General features: G+C 52.6%; 1 protein-coding gene across 1 annotated transcript in view; it reads left to right on the top strand.

Annotated features, from left to right (window-relative positions):
* Positions 1–25,276, top strand: part of LOC149444797 (uncharacterized) — a gene marked incomplete at its 5' end in the record, with an annotated part of 34,335 nt that overhangs the window by 8,563 nt on the left and 496 nt on the right. The window contains 4 exons of the mRNA XM_089654512.1: positions 12,587–18,753; positions 20,119–20,361; positions 23,510–23,614; positions 23,695–23,787. Of these exons, the coding sequence (XP_089510638.1) occupies positions 12,587–18,753; positions 20,119–20,361; positions 23,510–23,614; positions 23,695–23,787 (6,608 nt within the window). The remainder of the gene's footprint in view (positions 1–12,586; positions 18,754–20,118; positions 20,362–23,509; positions 23,615–23,694; positions 23,788–25,276) is intronic.

The following is a 25,276-nucleotide window of genomic DNA, read 5'->3' as shown; positions in this document are numbered from 1 at the left end:
CCTCCCTCCATGTCTCCCCCCCATGCCTCCCTCCATGTCTCCCCCCCATGCCTCCCTCCATGTCTCCCCCCCATGCCTCCCTCCATGTCTCCCCCCCATGCCTCCCTCCATGTCTCCCCCTCATGCCTCCCTCCATGTCTCCCCCCATGCCACCCCCCCATGCATCCATGCCTCCCCCCATGCATCCATGCCTCCCCCCATGCATCCATGCCTCCCCCCATGCATCCATGCCTCCCCCCATGCATCCATGCCTCCCCCCATGCATCCATGCCTCCCCCCATGCATCCATGCCTCTCTCCATGCATCCATGTCTCCTTCCATTCATCCATCCATGTGTCCCTCCATGTCTCCCCCCCCCATGCGTCCCTCCATGTCTCCCCCCCATGCGTCCCTCCATGTCTCCCCCCCATGCGTCCCTCCATGTCTCCCCCCCCCCCCCCCCCATGCGTCCCTCCATGTCTCCCCCCCCATGCGTCCCTCCATGTCTCCCCCCCCCATGCCTCTTTCCATGCCTCCCCCCATGCCTCCCTCCATGTCTCCCCCCATGCCTCCCTCCATGTCTCCCCCCATGCATCCATGCCTCCCCCCATGCATCCATGCCTCTCTCCATGCATCCATGCCTCTCTCCATGCATCCATGCCTCCCTCCATGCATCCATGCCTCTCTCCATGCATCCATGTCTCCTTCTATTCATCCATCCATGCGTCCCTCCATGTCTCCCCCCCCCCCATGCGTCCCTCCATGTCTCCCCCCCCCATGCGTCCCTCCATGTCTCCCCCCCCCATGCGTCCCTCCATGTCTCCCCCCCCCCCATGCGTCCCTCCATGTCTCCCCCCCCCCCCCCATGCGTCCCTCCATGTCTCCCCCCCCCCCCCCCCCCCCATGCGTCCCTCCATGTCTCCCCCCCCATGCCTCTTTCCATGTCTCCCCCCCCATGCGTCCCTCCATGTCTCCCCCCCCATGCCTCTTTCCATGTCTCCCCCCCCATGCGTCCCTCCATGTCTCCCCCCCCATGCGTCCCTCCATGTCTCCCCCCCCATGCCTCTTTCCATGCCTCCCCCCCATGCCTCTTTCCATCTCTCCATCGATTTTATGCATTCCTCCATGTCTCCATCCATAACTGAAAATTCAGGATGCACTTCGCCGAAAACCAGCATCAAAATGGACAGTTTTTTAAAAAAAATCAATATATTTTTCAAACGCAGTTTTTTTTTTTTTAATAAAAAGATGCACTTTAGTGATTAAAAACCCCCCACAATATATACCCCAATATTTTAGTAAAATGTGAAAGATGATGTTATGCCGAGTAAATAGATACCCAACATGTCTCCCTTTAAAATTGCGCACACTTGTGAAATGGCGCCAAACTACTGTAATTCAGTCTCCATGAGTGACGCTTTAAACGTTTCCACAGGTTAGCAGCGTGACGTCACAGAGGAGGTCTGGTGTGAGAATCATCGCTCTCGCTCCCACGTTTGTGGCGATACCTCATGTGTGTGGATTGAACACTACATATGTGTTTTTTTTTTTAAATTTAAATATTTATTAAATTTTTTCATATTAATACAAAAACCCAAAGGGAAAAAAATTCTTATACAAATAAACATTTATGACGTTTCTACCCTTTCCCTTACTATAAAAACTCTTTTCTTCCCCATCCCACAACCCCTCCTTCCCACCCCTCATCCCCCCTCCTCCCCCTCTGCAAACTCTAGCCCATTCTAATCTCTTGAGGCTTTGCTAACATGTTAGTTTATATTTTCCTATATTTCTCTTTTAATCTTGCTCTTTCCCACTTTTCCCACCTCCTAGAATAAACTCTCATCTTATCTTCCTGCATATGGTATGATCTTTCCATTCTACCTATCTGATTTACTCTATTAATCCAGTCTTCCTCCTTCGGTACCTCCGATTTCCGCCAAAACTTGGGTATCAACCCTTTCGCAGCATTCAAGAAGTACCATATACCTGAATCTTTATATTTATTTACTGATGTCTCCACATTGTGTAGGAGGCACGTCGTTGGGTCTAACCCTATGTCAACTTCAGTTATTTCTTTAATCAATTTGACTATTATCCTCCAAAAAGCCTGGATCTTCGGGCATTCCCACCATATGTGAAACACCGTGCCGATCTCTCCACATCCTCTCCAACACATATTTGAATTTTCCCCGTTCATCTTGTGTTCTACACTCGGTGTAATGTGCCATCGTGTCACACACTTATAATTAACCTCAACCTCCCTCGTACTAATATTATCGTGTATCAATCTAAACAACTTTCTCTGTCTATCTTCGTCAAACTCAACTCCCATATCTCTTTCCCATTTTGTTATAAAGTTTAACTTTGTGTTTGTGTCTAATTCTGTGAGTATTCTATACACTTTTGAAATACCGTGTTTCCCATCCTTTCGTGTCTCTAACAACTTTTCAAACATATTCCACTCCTGTTTTATTCTCAGGGGTTTCGGTAAATTTCCAATAAAACATTTCAATTGATGATATTTCCACTCATCTATTCTAATAAAAATATCTCCCTTCTTCTCTATTAAATCTTTAAGTGATCTCAATTTCCCCTCCACCAAAACATCTCTCAGTTGGGTATCCTCCTTTCTAAACCATCTCCCTGATATCTTATTCTTTCCCGGGGGAAAGTACTCAGTATTTGTGAGAGGCATTAATATAGAATTGAATTCCCATTTCATGTTTTTGTGTAAATTGTCCCATACCCTAAAGACATTTAAAGTGTAGATACTTGTACTTTCTTTAATTCCCCTAAACTGTGGTGGAACCCATATCATCTGACTCAATCTAATGCCACTAAGATCATTCTCAATTGTTACCCAGCTTTTCCCCTTATGGTTAAATGTCCAGTCATATATTCTTGCTAAGACCACTGCTTTATAGTATCTCTTGACATCTGGTAGACCCAATCCCCCTTTCTCTTTAGTCCTACTCAATGTTTCATATGCTATTCTAGGTTTTTTATTCTTCCATATGTATCTTGTTAACATTTTTTTCATTATCTTAAAGAAGGCTTCTGGAATTTTAATTGGTACCATTTGAAATCTATACAGTATTTTAGGCATAATTACCATTTTGACTAAGTTTATACGTCCTATCCAGGATGGATTTCCTCCTTCTAGTCTTTTTAAATCTTCCCTGATCTCGTTTATCAAAGAGATATAGTTTAATCTATACAAATGCTTAGATGAGGCAGTGAGTTTTATTCCTAGGTATTTTATCTCTTTTTCTCTCCATATAAAGGGAAATTCTTTTTGTAGTTTTTCTTTTTCATTCTTTGATATATTAATATTCAGGATCTCCGTTTTCGTTGGATTAATTTTTAGATTTGATAGTTCACCGTACTCCTTCAGAATCTTCATTATATTTGGGAGAGTTATTAGGGGATTCCCCACATAGAACAACAAGTCGTCCGCAAAGGCCGCAACTCTATGTTCTATGGATTCTATCTGAATTCCCTTTACCGATCCACTTTTTCTTATTATTGACAGCAGAGGTTCAAGTGATAGTACATATAGTAAAGGGGACAGTGGGCAGCCCTGTCTTGTACCATTAGACATTCCAATGGGTTCTGATCTCTCCCCATTTACCGTGATGATTGCAGTAGGCTCCCTATATAATTTACTTATCCATTCTCGCATTCTAACACCTATCCCCAGCACTTTTAAGTTGTCCATCATAAAGCCCCAGTCCACTCTATCAAATGCCTTCTCTGCATCAATTGACAAGAGCACCACCGGGGCCTTCCCTTTTCTACTTTTCTGAATAAGCATCAGGGTTCTCAAGCCGTTGTCTCTACCTTCTCTCCCCGGTACAAAGCCCACCTGGTCTCCATGGATCCATTCAGGCATCAGATCCTTCAACCTGTTTGCTAACACCTTTGCATACAGTTTAGTGTCTGTGTTCAATAATGAGATAGGTCTATAGCTGGAACATTGAGATGGATCTTTTCCCTCCTTGTGAATAAGTACTACATGGGCCTGTAGGGATTCTCTCCTCACTTCCATCCCACCTCCCAAAGCATTCATATATTTCTCCAGCTTGGGTAACAGTACTTCACTAAATTTCTTATAGTACTTAACTGTATAGCCATCCGGGCCTGGGCTTTTTCCCCCCGCTGTGCTTCTTAATGCTATTTTAATTTCTTCCTGGGAGATTTCTGCGTCTAGAGCATTCAACTGTGCTTCACTTAGTTTTGGTAATCCCGCATTTTTTAAGTATGTCATCTTTATTTCATTAATTCCCTCTTGAGCTTCTTTTAGAGGGCCTTGGGGACTAATATTATATAACTTTTTGTAATACTCCGTAAACACTTTAATAATCTCTTTATTTGAGTGGACCAGCTCCCCCTTTGAACTTTTTATCTTTTCTATATAGTTCCTATTTTTCTTTTTATTCAAAGCTCTCATTAGATATCTTCCTGGTCTGTCTCCCCATCTATATCTCTCATTCAAAACCCTGTTGTATACTCTTCTCTTTTCCTCATCCATCAACCTCTCTAGCTCATCTTTTTTATCTAATAGCTTCTGTCTCGTATCTTTTGTTATTTTCTTTTTATGGATCTGCTCCAAGTCCAATATTTCTTTTAAAAGCCCACTGACCCTCTCTCTTCTTTCCTTTTTCTTCCTTGCTCCTGCCGCTATCAAGATTCCTCTTATGAATACCTTGTGGCTTTCCCAGACTGTAGCTATCGATACTTCCTCAGTTTCATTCTCCTTAAAGTATACCTTAATCTCTCTCTCGATTTTCTGAACTACATCCTCATCCAGAAGAAGAGCCTCATTTAACCTCCACCCTAATCCTCCAGTCCACCTTCTTCCCCATCCCATTTTCATTACGACCGGGGCATGGTCCGAGAACGTCCTTGTCTCTATGTCAATTTTAACCAGATGATCTATAAGTTGATGGTCTATTAAGATGTAATCTAATCTCGAGTATATCTCATGTGCATTAGAGAAGAAGGTATAGTCTCTGTCTTTCATATGCGTTATTCTCCAAGTGTCCACTAGTTGATATTCATGCATCGCTTTTTTCAAGACTCTCAGAGACCTACTCCCCTCTCTTTGCACAGAAGAGGTATTATCCTTTTGTGGGTCCATACAGAGATTTAGGTCTCCAGCTACAATCAAGCGCCCTTTTTTAAATTCCATTAATTTTTTCAACAGGCCCTTCATATACATCTCCGGATTTTTATTAGGGCAGTATATATTGGCTAAAGTACACTCAATCCCCTGCAGTCTACCTTTTAAGAACAAAAACCTCCCCTCCGGGTCAGTTCTTCTATCCTCCAGCTCAAATCTCATATTCTTTGCCAAACCTATTGCGACCCCTTTTGCTCTTTTAATTGGAGAATCTGCATAGTACCATGTTGGGTAGTATCTAGATTTCAATTTCACGTTTGCCTCTATCTCAAAGTGCGTCTCCTGTAAAAATACCACTGACGTAGCCCTGTGATGTAACTCATTAAACAACCTAAATCTCTTCCCTGGACAACTCAGCCCGTTCACATTATAGGTTATAAACTGTATTTCTTCCATCATTCCCAATTAACTCCATCCCTCTTCCAAATTGCCTCTTCCTCTTTATCCTTTCTGTCATACAGAGTATTACCCCAATACCTCCTCCCCTCCCACCCTCCCGCCCAACTCCCATCCCCTCCCCCCTCCCTCCCACCCTCCCCATCTCCCCCCTCCCCCAACTCCCCCCACCCACCCACCCCCAAGGCCTTCTTTGCCTTTGGATCATACTCCACCTCTGATCCCTACCTTGGAGGTTCGGCTCCGCTCATGGCCGCTCCCCTTCCCCCCCTCCTCCCCGGGGTCCCTTTATCTGATAGCTCTCTATTTACTCTTCCAACTAGCTGCCACTTTCCTTCCCTACTGGTATATAAGTCTCCCTCCTCCACTTCCCAACCCGGTATCTCCAGTCTCTGCAATCCAAATTTATCACAAAAATTTTTCATATCTTCCGGAAATCTCAGAGTTGCCGAAATTCCATCCCTCCAACCGATCAGACTCGCTGCTTGTCCCCATCTATATTTCACATTATGTTTTTTCATCTCTTCTAATAAAGGTTTCAATGTTTTCTTTCTTCTCAAAGTCTCTGCTGTTAAGTCCGCAAAAATTTGGATATTTTTCTCTCCATATGGAATATTTGTTCTTCCCCTAATCTTTCTCCATATCTCCTCTTTATCTCCAAAATTGTGGAATTTAACTATTATATCTCTTGGTTTTTCAAATCTTTTTTCTTGTTGGTACTTCCCTATCCTGTACACTCCATCCAGTTTAAACATCACCACCTCAGCTTTATCCACTATGGAGTTCAAGATTTTGCGGATTAACTCTTTTAAGTCCTCCCCCTGGGTCAACTCTGGGACTCCTCTTACTCTTAAGTTATTTCTCCTTTCTCTATTTTCTTGTTCTTCCATCATAAAAAACAATCTTTTTTGTTCTTTTCTATTGTCTATTATCCATCTCTCTAATTTTGGGATAACTTGAGCATGACCCTGAACTTTTTCCTCTGTTTCCTCCATCCTGGTTAGCAGTTGTTCTAATTCTTCCCGGATTATGCCCATCTCTTGCTTTATTGATAATTCCAAATTTTTAAACATCTCCGCCATTTCCTTTTTATTTGGTATTTGCAGATCTCTTTCAATTTCTCTCGGCCCTATACCTTCCGGTGGTTGTTGACTATTATATACCGGTCCCAGGGAAAGTCTCGGACTATTATCCAGACTTATTTCCAGTTCACTTTTTTCACTCACTCCTTGAGGTCTTTCTGGGGTCAAATTTCCTTGTGGTATATACTTCTTAATCGAACCAGTTTGAGGGTTCTTAGACCCACTCCCTTTTGTATTTTTACCTTTCATGTCTTCAGCTCCTCCAAACCTTCAGACCCTCCCAAGGAATCCCCAATTTCCTTCTCTCAACTTAGAAAATACAATTTCCTTTTGCGCCCAATGAAAGCATTGCTTAAATCTGATGTACAGAGAAGAAAAATCCAATACATAAGTCCAGGATATAGAGAGTATATAGGGAGTATATAACAACCCCTGCAGTATACACAATGTTATCACTCACCCTCCACACTGGAATACTTTTCAGTATGCAGTCCTCTCCTATAGTTGTCTTTCCTTGGGGGATTCCTTTGGGTCTCTTTAAGCCTTTATCTTTCTTTTCTTATTTTCTGGGTTGGAGGAGGTAAGGGAGCTAGAGGGATGGAGGTGGTATAGAGGTATGTAGCACCGTTCCACTTTACACCTCTACACATCACTCACTTGTCTCCCCTGGGCTGCTGGACGCCGGGAAGCCGGCTGTTTCTTCTGCTCCCAGAGCTCCTCCGCGGCTACCCACGTGTGGGAGCCGCTATGTTCGTCTCCCGGGCAACCTCAGTCCTGCTCCGGAGCTAACGCGAGAGACGCCGAGTGAAAGAGGAACTCAGCCGTCTCTCTTCTGGGCTCGCCGCCACGCCGTCTCCTCGACCACACTCCGACTGGGTAAGACTCCAGTAGGCTCCAGCAGACTCCAATGCTGCTCCAGTGCAGCTAGTTATGGGACCGGGACCTCATAGGGAAGATGTTCGGGGAAGGGAGCGAGGAGTACTTACTCCACGCTCTCCCGAGCCGCCATGTTCAGGCTCCACCCCCCCTGATTCTGGTGAACACTACATATGTGTTAACCACTACGTGTGATCATGGGGGGGGGCGAGGGGGACCCTTTAAACTTTTTTTTTTTTTTTTTTTTTTTCTGTCACTTTAAAAAAAGAAAAGAAACAAAAAAGTTTGTAATCACTTTTATTCCTATCACAAGGAATGCAATCCTCTCCTGTAATAGAAATAATTAGTGACGGGTCCTCTTTATGTAGACATCAGGGGTCAGTAAGAGCCCATATCTCTCCTCTGCACTGTACAGCATTGGATCAGAAAAAGCATTCATCTAGTTAACCTGAGGGGCAATCAAAGGGTTAACTGTGTGCTGGTTTACTAGGTGGCGGGGTCTGTGTGCTTCACTGTAAGCACACTGCTGTGGATGGCTGTGCAGTGTGCTCTGCTGTGGATGGCTGTGCAGTGCTGTGGATGGCTGTGCAGTGTGCTGTGCTGTGGATGGCTGTGCTGTGTGCTATGCTGTGCTGTGGATGGCTGTGCAGTGCTGTGGATGGCTGTGCAGTGTGCTGTGCTGTGGATGGCTGTGCTGTGGATGGCTGTGCTGTGTGCTATGCTGTGCTGTGGATGGCTGTGCAGTGCAGTGCTGTGGATGGCTGTGCAGTGCTGTGGATGGCTGTGCAGTGTGCTGTGCAGTGGATGGCTGGGCTGTGCAGTGGAGGGCTGTGCTGTGCAGTGGAGGGCTGTGCTGTGTGCTATGCGGTGCAGTGGATGGCTGGGCTGTGCAGTGGAGGGCTGTGCTGTGTGCTATGCGGTGCAGTGGATGGCTGGGCTGTGCAGTGCAGGGCTGTGCAGTGCAGTGGAGGGCTCTGCTGTGTGCTATGCAGTGCAGTGGAGGGCTGGGCTGTGCAGTGGATGGCTGGGCTGTGCGCTATGCTGTGCAGTGGAGGGCTGGGCTGTGCAATGGAGGGCTGGGCTGTGTGCTATGCGGTGCAGTGGAGGGCTGTGCTGTGCAGTGGAGGGCTGTGCTGTGTGCTATGCGGTGCAGTGGATGGCTGGGCTGTGCAGTGGCTGTGCAGTGCAGGGCTGTGCTGTGTGCTATGCAGTGCAGTGGAGGGCTGGGCTGTGCAGTGGAGGGCTGGGCTGTGCAGTGGAGGGCTGGGCTGTGCAGTGGAGGGCTGGGCTGTGCAGTGGAGGGCTGGGCTGTGCAGTGGAGGGCTGGGCTGTGCAGTGGAGGGCTGGGCTGTGCGCCATGCTGTGCAGTGGAGGGCTGGGCTGTGCAGTGGAGGGCTGGGCTGTGCAGTGGAGGGCTGGGCTGTGCAATGGAGGGCTGGGCTGTGTGCTATGCGGTGCAGTGGAGGGCTGGGCTGTGCAGTGGAGGGCTGGGCTGTGCAGTGGAGGGCTGTGCTGTGTGCTATGCGGTGCAGTGGATGGCTGGGCTGTGCAGTGCAGTGGATGGCTGGGCTGTGCAGTGGCAGTGCAGTGCAGGGCTGTGCTGTGTGCTATGCAGTGCGGTGGAGGGCTGGGCTGTGCAGTGGAGGAGCTGACAGGGAGGACTGTTTTGTTTACTAACAGTTCTTCCCCGCCCCCATCGGAGATCCTCAGCAATCACTGGCCGGGACCCGGTGATTGACAGCCGGAAATGCAAAATCTCCTATATACATGATTTTGCGCACCCAAGCCACCCTGTAGCAGTACTTCTGGAAGCTATAGGGCGGCGCTGTAACCGGAAGTGACATAATGGTCCTCCAAGGGCATAGAGATGAGTGGAGGCCATCTTTCCTTCAATGATCTCTATGCCCAGTGCTGGGATCAATGAATGGGGACTCAGGTAGGGCTGAGAACTACCGAGTGGCGAGGGGGAGGCGGGGGGTTGTTTTCGGTATCGATGCGTATTTCATATCAGCCTATAGGGGTGTTTTCAGCGGAAATGTTTCGACCACCGAAATTTCCATCCGTGTCTCCGTTCATCCATCCGTGTCTCCCTCCACCCACCCATCCGTGTCTCCCTCCCTCCACCCACCCAATCCGTGTCTCCCTCCCTCCACCCACCCAATCCGTGTCTCCCTCCCTCCACCCACCCAATCCGTGTCTCCCTCCCTCCACCCACCCAATCCGTGTCTCCCTCCCTCCACCCACCCAATCCGTGTCTCCCTCCCTCCACCCACCCAATCCGTGTCTCCCTCCCTCCACCCACCCAATCCGTGTCTCCCTCCCTCCACCCACCCAATCCGTGTCTCCCTCCCTCCACCCACCCAATCCGTGTCTCCCTCCCTCCACCCACCCAATCCGTGTCTCCCTCCCTCCACCCACCCAATCCGTGTCTCCCTCCCTCCACCCACCCAATCCGTGTCTCCCTCCCTCCACCCACCCAATCCGTGTCTCCCTCCCTCCACCCACCCAATCCGTGTCTCCCTCCCTCCACCCACCCAATCCGTGTCTCCCTCCCTCCACCCACCCAATCCGTGTCTCCCTCCCTCCACCCACCCAATCCGTGTCTCCCTCCCTCCACCCACCCAATCCGTGTCTCCCTCCCTCCACCCACCCGTCCGTGTCTCCCTCCCTCCACCCACCCGTCCGTGTCTCCCTCCCTCCACCCACCCAATCCGTGTCTCCCTCCCCCCACCCACCCACCCAATCCGTGTCTCCCTCCCCCCACCCACCCACCCATCCGTGTCTCCCTCCACCCACCCAATCCGTGTCTCCCTCCCTCCACCCACCCAATCCGTGTCTCCCTCCCTCCACCCACCCAATCCGTGTCTCCCTCCCTCCACCCACCCAATCCGTGTCTCCCTCCCTCCACCCACCCAATCCGTGTCTCCCTCCCTCCACCCACCCAATCCGTGTCTCCCTCCCTCCACCCACCCAATCCGTGTCTCCCTCCCTCCACCCACCCAATCCGTGTCTCCCTCCCTCCACCCACCCAATCCGTGTCTCCCTCCCTCCACCCACCCAATCCGTGTCTCCCTCCCTCCACCCACCCAATCCGTGTCTCCCTCCCTCCACCCACCCAATCCGTGTCTCCCTCCCTCCACCCACCCAATCCGTGTCTCCCTCCCTCCACCCACCCAATCCGTGTCTCCCTCCCTCCACCCACCCAATCCGTGTCTCCCTCCCTCCCTCCACCCACCCAATCCGTGTCTCCCTCCCTCCCTCCACCCACCCAATCCGTGTCTCCCTCCCTCCACCCACCCAATCCGTGTCTCCCTCCCTCCACCCACCCAATCCGTGTCTCCCTCCCTCCACCCACCCGTCCGTGTCTCCCTCCCTCCACCCACCCAATCCGTGTCTCCCTCCCCCCACCCACCCACCCATCCGTGTCTCCCTCCCCCCACCCACCCATCCATCCGTGTCTCCCTCCCCTCATCCATCCGTGTCTCCCTCCCCCCATCCATCCGTGTCTCCCTCCCCCCATCCATCCGTGTCTCCCTCCCCCCATCCATCCGTGTCTCCCTCCCCCCATCCATCCGTGTCTCCCTCCCCCCACCCACCCACCCATCCGTGTCTCCCTCCCCCCACCCACCCACCCATCCGTGTCTCCCTCCCCCCACCCACCCACCCATCCGTGTCTCCCTCCCCCCACCCACCCACCCATCCGTGTCTCCCTCCCCCCACCCACCCACCCATCCGTGTCTCCCTCCCCCCACCCACCCACCCATCCGTGTCTCCCTCCCCCCACCCACCCACCCATCCGTGTCTCCCTCCCCCCACCCACCCACCCATCCGTGTCTCCCTCCCCCCACCCACCCACCCATCCGTGTCTCCCTCCCCCCACCCACCCACCCATCCGTGTCTCCCTCCCTCCCCCCACCCACCCATCCGTGTCTCCCTCCCTCCCCCCACCCACCCATCCGTGTCTCCCTCCCTCCCCCCACCCACCCATCCATCCGTGTCTCCCTCCACCCACCCACCCGTGTCTCCCTCCACCCACCCACCCATCCATCCGTGTCTCCCTCCACCCACCCACCCATCCATCCGTGTCTCCCTCCACCCACCCACCCATCCATCCGTGTCTCCCTCCACCCATGTCTCTATCCAAAAAAATAAAAGTCAGAAGCTACAAAAACTACAGCTGCTGACTTTTAAAAAATGGACACTTACCTGACCCTTGATCCTGGGATGTGTCCCCCACAGCCCGTGTCACCTGCCGCCCTGTGTTCCTGGTGCCGGCATCTTCAGTGTGGGCACCCGGCTGTGACAGCGTGCGTCTTCACAGCCGGGTGCCCATTGCACATACGCGAGTAGCACTGCGCTTTCTGAATGATCCCGTAGTGTTCTGGGACCTGTCGTGTCCCAGAAGACTACGGGGAGGACAACTTCAACTTTCTGATCGCCTAGGCAGCGGAAGTGGGAGCGGGTACCTACCTGTCAATTTTGGGTACCCGTTCCCCAAAGGCGTGCCAATCCTTAACAGGAGCGGGCGACCAATCCTTAAGGTGGAACTTCCCCCTTTGGGTGGAGCTCCACTTTACATTGGATTCAGACAGGTAAGTAAGGAACACAAATGCAGTGCAGGATTACTTGACTCATGGGGGGGGGCAAATCACGAGTAGGTAGAGCTGGGTAGCGATAAGGTAAGACAGGCAGGAAGTTCCTGCTCGGGTACAGTGCCATACAATGGTTCCTTCCATGATGATGTCCACAAAATTGCCGATGGTCACAGGGGTGGTGAGGTGGGTGGTGCTGAGGATAGAGCAACCACAAGCATCCAGTCCCATGGACACAAAATGATCAGATTAGTCTTTGAGGGAAGATCTGAGGAGTATGCTGCTTCAAAGTAAATGGAGCTGCCATTGGTGCAAGGTAAACATGTGCCCAGCAGACTAAGGAAAATCCATGTACCTTTTCGGCTACATTGTTGCCATGTGGGGTGTTTGGGGTTCATTTCCTTTATTTCAGATTAGATTGATTGAATATTTTATTGTAAGTAACATTTGCCTGTTCCTTGTGCTGTCTTTGACAGAAGGGATTGAGGAAAGAGCCATCTGTCCGAGACCGTTCAGCATCTCCGTCTCCAAGAAGACGTAATAATTCCCGGACAGCCACTGACCGAAATAATAAAAGAGAAGACAGACACAGAGACAAGGCTGAGAAGAATTCATACCGATCACCTTCCCGAGAAACATCTCCCACGTCCAGTCCCATACCCCGAAAGAGAAGCCGGCGGGACAGTCCAAAGGAGCGCTCTTCAGACGCCAAAGGAGCAGAAGGGTTGAGGAGGAAAGATTCTCCTCTTCGTCGTCGATCTCCTGCTACTCAGACACAATCTTCTAAAGGGTCTAGAAGAGAGAGAAGCCCATCTCAAGACCAAGCCTCCCCAGAACGAGCACCCCAAGAGAGTTCATCCAAATATGACAAGCGTGTTAGTAATAAGCGCTCACCACCAGCCCCAAGTAAGACTTCAAAAGCTACACGTTCATCCTCCTCCTCCTCCTCCTCCTCCTCCTCCTCTTCCTCCTCCTCATCATCGTCTTCATCAGGAAGTGAAGTGTCTGATCATGAGAAGGTCAGAGATGTGCGAAAGAGTCAGGCTGGTGGCAAGCAAAGTACAAAAAATTACAAATCAGATGCTGGAGATAAGCATGGCAAGTCAGTAACACAAACGGAGGACAAAAGGACGAGGCCCTCACCGGTTAGACAGGTGGACCGTGATAGGAGGTCAAAGAAAAGTGCTTCTCCTAGTCCTCAGAGACCACGCAAACTAAGATCCCCTCCAGGAAGGAGTTCCACTTCAAAGAGCCCACCAAGGAAAGGTCGATCAGTAACACCTCAGCACAAAGCCAGATCGCCTTCTACCCCTCCTAGACGTAGAAAATCCAAGAGTCCAAAGCGCAAAGCTCATTCTCCCTCTAAGTCTCCCCAAAAAGCACGAGTGCCATCTCCAACGCCCCCACGTCGTGCCAGATCAAAAACTCCCCAGCGAAGGCAGAGATCTATGTCACAAACACCTCCACGTCACCAGCGTGATAAAGAGAGGTCTTCCCATGGTGATAAACACAAATCAACTCAGCAGCGAGACAGATCTGAAACTCCTAAAAAGAGTGAAGGGTCTCGTACCCATTCATCCAAAAGATCACTGTCTAGGTCACCAGTTCGCCGTGTAAGCCCCATCACACGCTCTCCTCGGAGAAAGGAAAGGTCACATTCCCGCTCATCTGACAGACAGGAAAGATCACGCACTCGCTCGCCAGTCAAGAGAACAAGATCCCGCTCTCGGTCTCCAAAGCAGAAGAAACTGACCAAATCTGAACAAAAATGGGCAAGGTCTCCTTCTGTGACGTATCGTGATAAAGACGGGTCACGATCAAACTCAAGACATCAAAGGAGAAGGTCACCTTCTGATGCTTCTATAGCTTCTAAGTCACGTAGCCGTAGTCCACAATTATATGGAAAGAAGAAGTCTCGCTCACGATCTCCTAAGCAACAGTCGTCTTCTAGAATGACGCAAAAGAGGTTAGCGTCGCCCAGAGATAAACCCCAGGCCTCCAGGAGAAAATCTTCATCACGTTCAGTGTCTCCATTCCTGAAAAAGATTTCATCAAGGGATCGATCCCAGAGGTCTGTATCTAGATCCAAATCAAGAAGATCAAGATCACCTTCGTCTGAAAAAGGTTCGGCCAGAAAAACGGATAAGAAATTGGAGTCCAGCAAAAAAAGGTACAGTTCCTCACCAGAACCAAAGGGGCGCCAAAATAGATGCTCTCCTGAACAAGAAAAGATATACAAGACATCCGGACGTACAGAGCCCCTAAATAACAAGAGTGCAGGAGGGCGAAGTCCATCAGCCTCTCCCGTCTCACAGACATCACGTAGAAGCAGGTTGACAGAAGAATCTTCACCTATTCGTAGCAGAGGTGGAGAGATCAATAGGTCTAGAGCCCCACTGGCCAAGAAGTCTAATCTTTCTCCTGAGCGTAGACCAGGATCTAAAGAGTCGGCCAAAATTTCCCATACAAGGTCATCTGCATCTCCATTGCAGAGTCGTTCCATGGAGGGTAAATATGGATCATCTCGAAAAGATGAGTCAAGACCCATTCTTGACAAATTAAAAACTTCTGGTAATAAATATAGGTCAGAGTCCTCTTCAGAACGTGAATCCCGGCCAAAATCCAAACTCCAGTCTTCAGAAGACAGGAAAGGTTCGACGCGTGCTTTAGGTAAAAATAGATCTCGTTCTTCATCAGAAAGTGAAGATGGCTCTTCCAGTTCACACAGCAAAGAAGGGTCTGGTTCATCAACAGAACGTGAATACAGAGCTAAACTGTTGTCAAAGAGCACTGAATCAAGAGTTCAGTCAGAACATGACACTAAAGGACTTAAACCAGGGACAAAGCGTTCATCCACTTTGGAACTCAAAGCAAAATCATTACAGAGCAGAAGTAGATCTGACTCCTTATCAGAACGTGAAGAGAAGTCCAAAGCTAGGCCTAAGTCTTCAAATCAGCCAATCTCTAAATATAGGGAAAGATGTGAGGCGTCTCCAGATGGTACAGTTAAATCTATTCTGCCTGCTAATAGACCCTTATCAGAAAATGAGCAGAGATCGAGGTCAGCAAAATCTAAGTCCAGTTCAGAGTCTTCTCCAGACAGAGGGCCTAGAAACAAAATGGCAAAATCCCAAACGGGTTCAGACAGTCAACAAAAAATTAGGAGGCAATCAACCAGATCAAGTTCGGGATCTTCTTCAGAGAGAGGGTCAAGAAGCAGACCTGAACCAAAAAGAACCAGCTCCAGGTCGTCATCTGAACGACTACCAAGACGACGATCAAGGGGTACTGAGAGTTCCTCTTCAGACCGCTCAGCTAAGTTTGACGTAGGTAGGCAAAGGCATAGTTCAGGCTCATCATCTGAAAGGCCCCCCAAGAGTAAGCCACTTCATGGTGGAGCTGTTTCTGGAACATCTTACCAACATCCTGCAAGATCTGATTCTTATTCCTCTTCAGGTTCAAAATCCAATCTAAAATCTTCTCACAGTAATAAAGAGGTCTCTCGTTTATCTAAACATGATTCAGCATCCCCTCAGATTAGAGAAAGGTCCAGATCATCAGACCACCCAAGAAAAGCCAATTCTAAGTCCTCAGTAACTGAGTTAAGAGAGAGATCTCACAAACGTACCTCTAGCTCTGATTCTTCATCTGAACGAGACACTAAACCCAGGTCGCCTCAGAAAAAATCTCATTCAGGATCCCCTGAAATTTGTGCATCAAGGACACCACCATACAAATCACGATCCTCTGAAAACGAAGAGTATAATTCACGGTCTCCATCTTCCAGAAACGAAGGGAAGTCTTTGGATGCCTCTGCTGGTGGACCTTTGTCTCCAGCATTTTCAAAGTCCTCAATTACACAGCGACTTCAGGTACAACCAGAACCTTCTCCAAAGAAGCAAGAAGAGATGGACATTTCTCCTACTAGAGATGAATCCTCTTCAGATAAAAGATCTTGTTCAAAAAGCAACACCTCCTCTGATAGTGAGATTTCTCAAGATGAGGTATCAAAGATTGCAACTGAAGTTGCAAATAAATCTGAACTGGAACCAGACCATAGTACAATTTCCAGCAAAGCAAGTCCAGAGCAAAGGGAGGAATGTTCAGTTACATCCCCTATTTTAGATGTAAATGGAACAGAGTCAAGGCTGAGCAGGGATAGGCTGATCCATGAACCTGTCAAGGACTCTGTGTCCTCCCCAGTTCCAGCAGTTCTTGAAATGCCTGTGAAAGGGCCCATTTCATCTGACCATGATATTTCCAGGAATGAAGTTCCACTGATGGATGACTCATCCCCAGTCCGAGATATGGCAAAGAAAAGATCTGACAGAAAAAAATCCAGTTCATCCTCATCTTCATCCTCCTCATCTTCATCCTCTGCCTCCTCTTCCTCCTCATCATCCTCATCGTCGTCCTCTTCCTCCTCCTCATCTTCGTCTTCTGAAGAGGATGATGAACCAAGTTCTTCGCCTGTAAAGAAGGCAACATCTCCTCCCTCTAAAAGACTAAGGATTAGCCATGATTCTCCTGCAACCAGTTATTCCCCAGAACAAAAATCTGTTGAAGATGCAGTTTGTGACAAACCATTAGAGTCAGCTGCTGAAAAACATTTAGATGCTGATCTGTGCAACCAAACTAAATCTCCATCTGCAGAAGTCAATCTGGATGATCATCAAGGTAGTCACAACTCCCCCGTCCACTGTTTGGAGATGTCCTCCTTGGTAAAAGAGAGCGCATCCCTTGAGATTCAGATGATTGCATCAAATTCTGAGACTGTTCCTCATGCTTATGTTGAGTATCCCATTTCTGCTGCAGACAGTAAAGCCACTGCAGACAAGTTGCATGCCTCACCACCACCGACCAGTCCTGTTTCTCAACCAAGTGAAGTCAGAACACCTGCAGATATTACATATAAAGGTGAACCTTCTCCAAAGCAGACAAGTCCTCAGCCACCTCTTTTAGATGGAGCTGATTTTTCAAATGCTCAGACTGATTCACTTCATGGCCAGATGGACTCCATGACAACTGCACATGATGAACAAAGTACTGGTAGAGTATCGGTAACTCCTCAGACAAATAAAAGCCCCAAGTCCCGTAGTTCCTCAAAGTCTAGTAGCTCTGATTCATCTTCTGAAGACAGCAGCTCTGATTCTTCAAGTGAGAACAGCTCTTCAGAAGAGCATTCTACATCTGATCGATCAAAACCCTCTGAAAAGGTCACCAAGCCAGATCCTCCACCTATACGGCGTATTGCATCGCCAGCTAAAAGGGAGCTGTCTCCGGAGTCACCAAAGCGTGAAACAAGGAAATGGACAGACAAAGAGAAACGTAGCCATTCCCATTCCTCTTCTAGATCACCAGTAAGCAGGGAAATACATCCACAGAAAAGGCGATCGCCTTCAAGGTCACCATCCAGAAAAAGAATGTCCAAGACACCACCACGACGACAAGTAAGGACGCCACCTCGAGCATTTAGATCACGTTCACGGTCAAGGACGGACAGATACCCATTTAGAAATCGCTCAAGATCCTCTTCCAGGCGGTCGCCATCGTGGCATGAGCATAGAAGATGGGTTCGTCGCCGGTCCCCTTCATCTCCTAGACAAGGCCATTCTGGGTCTCGATCACGAGTTTGGCGTTCTCGTCGTGGTCGTTCTGGGTCACCTCCTTGGAGAGGCCGGTCAAGATCGTTATCAAGACCAGATTCTTCTCGGTATTCCCGCCATGGAAATTCTAGACCTTCTCCTAGAAGAAGATCAAGATCGCCACACCGACGAGAGAGACCTTACTATCAGAGGGAAAGATCTAGTTCCTCAACTAGAAGAAGGAGACCTTGGAGCCCACAGAGGAGATCCAGGTCACCTGAAAGACGAGCAAGGTCCCGATCTTCTGATAGGTATAGGAGTGCACAAATCACCAGAGGGGCTAGACGCGGCCGTTCACCATCACCACCTGGTCGAGAAAGGACTCGCTTGTCAGGCGGGCGAGGACGCTCCAGGTCCCCAAGGACAGATAAATCAGATTTACGGCACAAAAGTCCACGGTCACCAGCAAAATCCTCCAGTCCTGTCACTAAATCTCATCCTACCTCTCCAGCAAGGTCCAGCAATGTTCAGTCTCATATAAATAATTCTCAGAGATCACCATCTCCTCCACAGTTGGAGAAGCATGCTGTGAGGTTGCAAAAAAGCCCAGTGCTTGGAGAGCCAAACGTCCAAGACCAAGCACTTTCTGCTAGCAAGGGAGAGTCTTCTTCAGCAAGCCTTAGTTCTTCTTTTCCCCGGACAGCACTGGATGAATGTAGCAGGTCTCCTCCAAGGCTTCTGAAAGCAAATGATGCTCCAGATACTCCTCCATCTTCCAGAAGTGGAGAGAACAATTCTGAAATGGAATCAAAGCTTGCGGACAACCAAAAATTAGAATCAGAAAACATAACTTGTGCTACTGTGGTAAATTTGGAAGGCGAGAAGGCCCCCCATTCACCGAGTCACGCTAATGGATCCACAGAACAAGATAGACCAAGTCTGATGTCTCCAACGCAGCAGAAGAGGCGGGAGAGATCCTCTAAGAGTCCTTCAGCTTCGCGGTCAGAGCCAGAAGCCAGTTCCTCAAAGGCTGCCCCAGTTTCTTTGGATGCAGAAAGGTAATTATTTTTCTGTTTATTAAGGGTTCAACCTTTTAGGATTACCTTGAAGGAAATGCATAGCAAGAGGAGTTTGTAGGCACCTTTATGTCAGAGCACAGTCATTAAAAATACACCCATGTCTGAATGGGTCAAAGTGATGACTCCTCCATACCTGTTTACTTCTGTTTTGGGGGTGGCAGGGAAGCGGTTAAAGCTTCAAAAACACATCCTGCTGAGGCGGCAGGTGCTGCAATGTGCACAGGAGCCCCTAGTGGCTGCCATTAGCTGCAGGACCTGGCAGCCTCCCATTGCTTTCAGTGGTGCTTTCTCCCCCTGCTAGTCGTGGGAACCCCCCCACTGAGGTTCTCACATCCAATGGCAGGCAGGGCACACCCTTAACCAAGTAGGTGCTTTATGCTGGACCCCCAGCCACCATGCAGGATCCCTAGGTGTAAGAAACCCCCTCAAACTTCCATTAGACCCCGACTTCCGGCCCAGAGACCTAGGCACCGGTGATGTCTGTCCTGCAACTTCCTGGGAACGTTGGGGCCTCCAGATCCCAAGTTTTCAGCGGAGTCTCTGTTCAGGAGGCCATGAGTGTCTATAGATCATGAATTGGACACGATTGTCACCCCGGCATGGGGGAGGAGCGGAGCTCTGCATCTGCGGCGTTTGATCCTACGGTCTGAATGAAGATTTGGCCTTGTTGGGTGTCAAGTCTGGCGGGGCGTCCAGTACCTGCTGGCGGCGGGGCGTCCAGTACCTGCTGGCGGCGGGGCGTCCAGTACCTGCTGGCGGCGGGGCGTCCAATACCTGCTGGCGGCGGGGCGTCCAGTACCTGCTGGCGGCGGGGCGTCCAGTACCTGCTGGCGGCGGGGCGTCCAGTGTACTTCCCGATATCTTTGGCGTATTGTGGAGCCTCAGTCTCACTTTCAAGGCAGCATAGGGGACACGGCGGTCTGTAGACTGGAGGAGTGTGCAATCTCTCCTCTGACTGACAGGTGGCGCTGGTGTTATTGGTTTTGGGCTGTCATGTTTAGGCTCCGTAGGGACCAGGAAAGGTCGGGGTTAATGCAGGCCCAAGGCTCTGACAACCTATCAGATCCCAGCATGTCCAGCAGTCAGACCATCCATGAACACTTCCTGAAGCTTCCCCAAGGCGTTGGAACATCTCCGGCGCCCCTGGTAGCTGCCGACTTCTGGATGGAGCCCGTTGCTGTTAGAGATTTGTCAGGAATCCCTCGAGGTGGATATTGTCGGGGGGGGGGGGGGGGGGAGGGTTGTATTGGCTCTGAAGACCCCGTGGTGACCTACCTGGGCTGTAGTGCGTGTTCCCCATACACTAGTGGATGACCTGTGTGTTCTATGATTCCCCCCCACCAGGGTCCCCAGCCCACCACCAGCAGAACCCAAGACACTGGAAGAGGTCTCCGTGGCTAAAGGAGAACCCCGCCGATCCCGAAGCTCCAGTTCTTCTTCCTCATCCTCCTCATCGTCATCCTCCTCATCGAGCTCTTCATCGGGCTCAGGCTCTTCATCTTCTTCCTCATCCTCGTCCTCTTCCTCATCTCCTAAATCTGCAAATAAAGCCGACAGCAAGAAGGGACCCTCGCCTGGGAGGAGGAGGTGAGACCTCTATTATGGGGAGAACTTCACTTACCAACCAATCATTTACAGGTGGTCACATGACCAATTCTTTGTAGGGAGGGGGGCCTCCTGTTGCATCATAAAAATGGCGTGCCTGTCAGTGACCCCACACAACTGCAATCAACCAATGGATTCCTGGGTTGGGAGCTGCAGCCTCATCTTCAATGATTCCATACTTCTGTCTCTGCACGCACTCTCTAGCTCTATGTTCCTACCTGCTCATTTCCCCCGCTGGCTCGCTCTCCCTCTGCTCGTTTCCCCCGCTGGCTCGCTCTCCCTCTGCTCGTTTCCCCCGCTGGCTCGCTCTCCCTCTGCTCGTTTCCCCCGCTGGCTCGCTCTCCCTCTGCTCGTTTCCCCCGCTGGCTCGCTCTCCCTCTGCTCGTTTCCCCCGCTGGCTCGCTCTCCCTCTGCTCGTTTCCCCCGCTGGCTCGCTCTCCCTCTGCTCGTTTCCCCCGCTGGCTCGCTCTCCCTCTGCTCGTTTCCCCCGCTGGCTCGCTCTCCCTCTGCTCGTTTCCCCCGCTGGCTCGCTCTCCCTCTGCTCGTTTCCCCCGCTGGCTCGCTCTCCCTCTGCTCGTTTCCCCCGCTGGCTCGCTCTCCCTCTGCTCGTTTCCCCCGCTGGCTCGCTCTCCCTCTGCTCGTTTCCCCCGCTGGCTCGCTCTCCCTCTGCTCGTTTCCCCCGCTGGCTCGCTCTCCCTCTGCTCGTTTCCCCCGCTGGCTCGCTCTCCCTCTGCTCGTTTCCCCCGCTGGCTCGCTCTCCCTCTGCTCGTTTCCCCCGCTGGCTCGCTCTCCCTCTGCTCGTTTCCCCCGCTGGCTCGCTCTCCCTCTGCTCGTTTCCCCCGCTGGCTCGCTCTCCCTCTGCTCGTTTCCCCCGCTGGCTCGCTCTCCCTCTGCTCGTTTCCCCCGCTGGCTCGCTCTCCCTCTGCTCGTTTCCCCCGCTGGCTCGCTCTCCCTCTGCTCGTTTCCCCCGCTGGCTCGCTCTCCCTCTGCTCGTTTCCCCCGCTGGCTCGCTCTCCCTCTGCTCGTTTCCCCCGCTGGCTCGCTCTCCCTCTGCTCGTTTCCCCCGCTGGCTCGCTCTCCCTCTGCTCGTTTCCCCCGCTGGCTCGCTCTCCCTCTGCTCGTTTCCCCCGCTGGCTCGCTCTCCCTCTGCTCGTTTCCCCCGCTGGCTCGCTCTCCCTCTGCTCGTTTCCCCCGCTGGCTCGCTCTCCCTCTGCTCGTTTCCCCCGCTGGCTCGCTCTCCCTCTGCTCGTTTCCCCCGCTGGCTCGCTCTCCCTCTGCTCGTTTCCCCCGCTGGCTCGCTCTCCCTCTGCTCGTTTCCCCCGCTGGCTCGCTCTCCCTCTGCTCGTTTCCCCCGCTGGCTCGCTCTCCCTCTGCTCGTTTCCCCCGCTGGCTCGCTCTCCCTCTGCTCGTTTCCCCCGCTGGCTCGCTCTCCCTCTGCTCGTTTCCCCCGCTGGCTCGCTCTCCCTCTGCTCGTTTCCCCCGCTGGCTCGCTCTCCCTCTGCTCGTTTCCCCCGCTGGCTCGCTCTCCCTCTGCTCGTTTCCCCCGCTGGCTCGCTCTCCCTCTGCTCGTTTCCCCCGCTGGCTCGCTCTCCCTCTGCTCGTTTCCCCCGCTGGCTCGCTCTCCCTCTGCTCGTTTCCCCCGCTGGCTCGCTCTCCCTCTGCTCGTTTCCCCCGCTGGCTCGCTCTCCCTCTGCTCGTTTCCCCCGCTGGCTCGCTCTCCCTCTGCTCGTTTCCCCCGCTGGCTCGCTCTCCCTCTGCTCGTTTCCCCCGCTGGCTCGCTCTCCCTCTGCTCGTTTCCCCCGCTGGCTCGCTCTCCCTCTGCTCGTTTCCCCCGCTGGCTCGCTCTCCCTCTGCTCGTTTCCCCCGCTGGCTCGCTCTCCCTCTGCTCGTTTCCCCCGCTGGCTCGCTCTCCCTCTGCTCGTTTCCCCCGCTGGCTCGCTCTCCCTCTGCTCGTTTCCCCCGCTGGCTCGCTCTCCCTCTGCTCGTTTCCCCCGCTGGCTCGCTCTCCCTCTGCTCGTTTCCCCCGCTGGCTCGCTCTCCCTCTGCTCGTTTCCCCCGCTGGCTCGCTCTCCCTCTGCTCGTTTCCCCCGCTGGCTCGCTCTCCCTCTGCTCGTTTCCCCCGCTGGCTCGCTCTCCCTCTGCTCGTTTCCCCCGCTGGCTCGCTCTCCCTCTGCTCGTTTCCCCCGCTGGCTCGCTCTCCCTCTGCTCGTTTCCCCCGCTGGCTCGCTCTCCCTCTGCTCGTTTCCCCCGCTGGCTCGCTGCTCATTTCCCCCGCTGGCTCGCTGCTCATTTCCCCCGCTGGCTCGCTGCTCATTTCCCCCTCTGGCTCGCTGCTCATTTCCCCCTCTGGCTCGCTGCTCATTTCCCCCTCTGGCTCGCTGCTCATTTCCCCCTCTGGCTCGCTGCTCATTTCCCCCTCTGGCTCGCTGCTCATTTCCCCCTCTGGCTCTCCCTCTGCTCATTTCCCCCTCTGGCTCTCCCTCTGCTCATTTCCCCCTCTGGCTCTCCCTCTGCTCATTTCCCCCTCTGGCTCTCCCTCTGCTCATTTCCCCCTCTGGCTCTCCCTCTGCTCATTTCCCCCTCTGGCTCTCCCTCTGCTCATTTCCCCCTCTCGCTCTCCCTCTGCTCATTTCCCCCTCTCGCTCTCCCTCTGCTCATTTCCCCCTCTGGCTCTCCCTCTGCTCATTTCCCCCCGCTCGCTCTCCCTCTGCTCATTTCCCCCCGCTCGCTCTTTCAAAGGCTCTCCCAGCTTTCTCTGTTTACCCCACTTGTACTGGCTCTCTGCTCCCCCGCCCCTCCCCCTCGCTCTCTCTGCTCCCCCGCCCCTCCCCCTCGCTCTCTCTGCTCCCCCGCCCCTCCCCCTCGCTCTCTCTGCTCCCCCGCCCCTCCCGCTCGCTCTCTCTGCTCCCCCGCCCCTCCCGCTCGCCCTCTCTGCTCCCCCGCCCCTCCCGCTCGCCCTCTCTGCTCCCCCGCCCCTCCCGCTCGCCCTCTCTGCTCCCCCGCCCCTCCCGCTCGCCCTCTGCTCGCCCCTATTGAATACTGCAGTATGAGCAGTGGGGTGTTCTCAGTAGGTGTCATGGCTTCCCCTGTGTAGTGAGTAGCTCACCTCCGCTCTCTTCCTTGTCCCCAGGTCTCGCAGTCCACGTAAACCCATCGACTCGCTGAGGGATTCTCGTTCCCTGAGTTATTCTCCAGCTGAGAGACGCCGCCCCCCCACTCCTCCACCCCGCAGAAGGTAAGTGACCGTACCATCATCACGTGACGGATGGAAATGTCGCCTGCAGATAACCCTGACCTTCGTCTTCTTCATTCCAGAGAACGAGATTCCTGGAGGAATCACAATTCCCCTGAGCGCAAGAGGCGGAGAGATTCTCCAGGACCCCGCTACTCCCACAGGAGGCCCTCCAGGTACAGTCCTGCTGCCTCTACTTCTCTGGGGAAGGGACCGTCTTAGGATGTGTACACCGGGGACGCTGCTCAGTGGTCTCTGCCATGTCTGCTCGCTCTCTCTCACTGACTGCTCTCCACGCGCTCTCTCTCTCTCTCTCGCTGACTCTGCTCTCCACGCGCTCTCACTCTGCTCTCCACGCGCTCTCACTCTGCTCTCCACGCGCTCTCACTCTGCTCTCCACGCGCTCTCACTCTGCTCTCCACGCGCTCTCACTCTGCTCTCCACGCGCTCTCACTCTGCTCTCCACGCGCTCTCACTCTGCTCTCCACGCGCTCTCACTCTGCTCTCCACGCGCTCTCACTCTGCTCTCCACGCGCTCTCTCTCTCTCGCTGACTCTGCTCTCCACGCGCTCTCTCTCTCTCGCTGACTCTGCTCTCCACGCGCTCTCTCTCTCTCGCTGACTCTGCTCTCCACGCGCTCTCTCTCTCTCTCGCTGACTCTGCTCTCCACGCGCTCTCTCTCTCTCTCGCTGACTCTGCTCTCCACGCGCTCTCTCTCTCTCTCGCTGACTCTGCTCTCCACGCGCTCTCTCTCTCTCTCGCTGACTCTGCTCTCCACGCGCTCTCTCTCTCTCGCTGACTCTGCTCTCCACGCGCTCTCTCTCTCTCTCGCTGACTCTGCTCTCCACGCGCTCTCTCTCTCTCTCTCTCTCTCGCTGACTCTGCTCTCCACGCGCTCTCTCTGTCTCGCTGACTCTGCTCTCCACGCTCTCTCTCTCGCTGACTCTGCTCTCCACGCGCTCTCTCTCTCTCTCTCGCTGACTCTGCTCTCCACGCGCTCTCTCTCTCTCTCTCGCTGACTCTGCTCTCCACGCGCTCTCTCTCTCTCTCTCGCTGACTCTGCTCTCCACGCGCTCTCTCTCTCTCTCTCTCGCTGACTCTGCTCTCCACGCGCTCTCTCTCGCTGACTCTGCTCTCCACGCGCTCTCTCTCGCTGACTCTGCTCTCCACGCGCTCTCTCTCGCTGACTCTGCTCTCCACGCGCTCTCTCTCGCTGACTCTGCTCTCCACGCGCTCTCTCTCCCGCAGTCTCCGCTCTCTCCCGCAGTCTCCGCTCTCTCCCGCAGTCTCCGCTCTCTCCCGCAGTCTCCGCTCTCTCCCGCAGTCTCCGCTCTCTCCCGCAGTCTCCGCTCTCTCCCGCAGTCTCCGCTCTCTCCCGCAGTCTCCGCTCTCTCCCGCAGTCTCCGCTCTCTCCCGCAGTCTCCGCTCTCTCCCGCAGTCTCCGCTGTCTCCCGCTGTCTCCGCTGTCTCCCGCAGTCTCCCGCAGTCTCCCGCAGTCTCCCGCAGTCTCCCGCAGTCTCCCGCAGTCTCCCGCAGTCTCCCGCTGTCTCCCGCAGTCTCCCGCTGTCTCCCGCAGTCTCCCGCAGTCTCCCGCTCTCTCCCGCTGTCTCCGCTCTCTCCCGCTGTCTCAGATAAATCTCCTCTTTAGTGGCCCATTGTAATGTA

This window comes from Staurois parvus, unplaced genomic scaffold (genome assembly GCF_062004578.1).
Source record: "Staurois parvus isolate SC_StPar_1 unplaced genomic scaffold, SC_StPar_1.0 ptg000771l, whole genome shotgun sequence".
Taxonomy (NCBI): domain Eukaryota; kingdom Metazoa; phylum Chordata; class Amphibia; order Anura; family Ranidae; genus Staurois; species Staurois parvus.
Note: the sequence above shows the minus strand (reverse complement) of the source record. Positions and strands in the feature narration are given on the sequence as shown.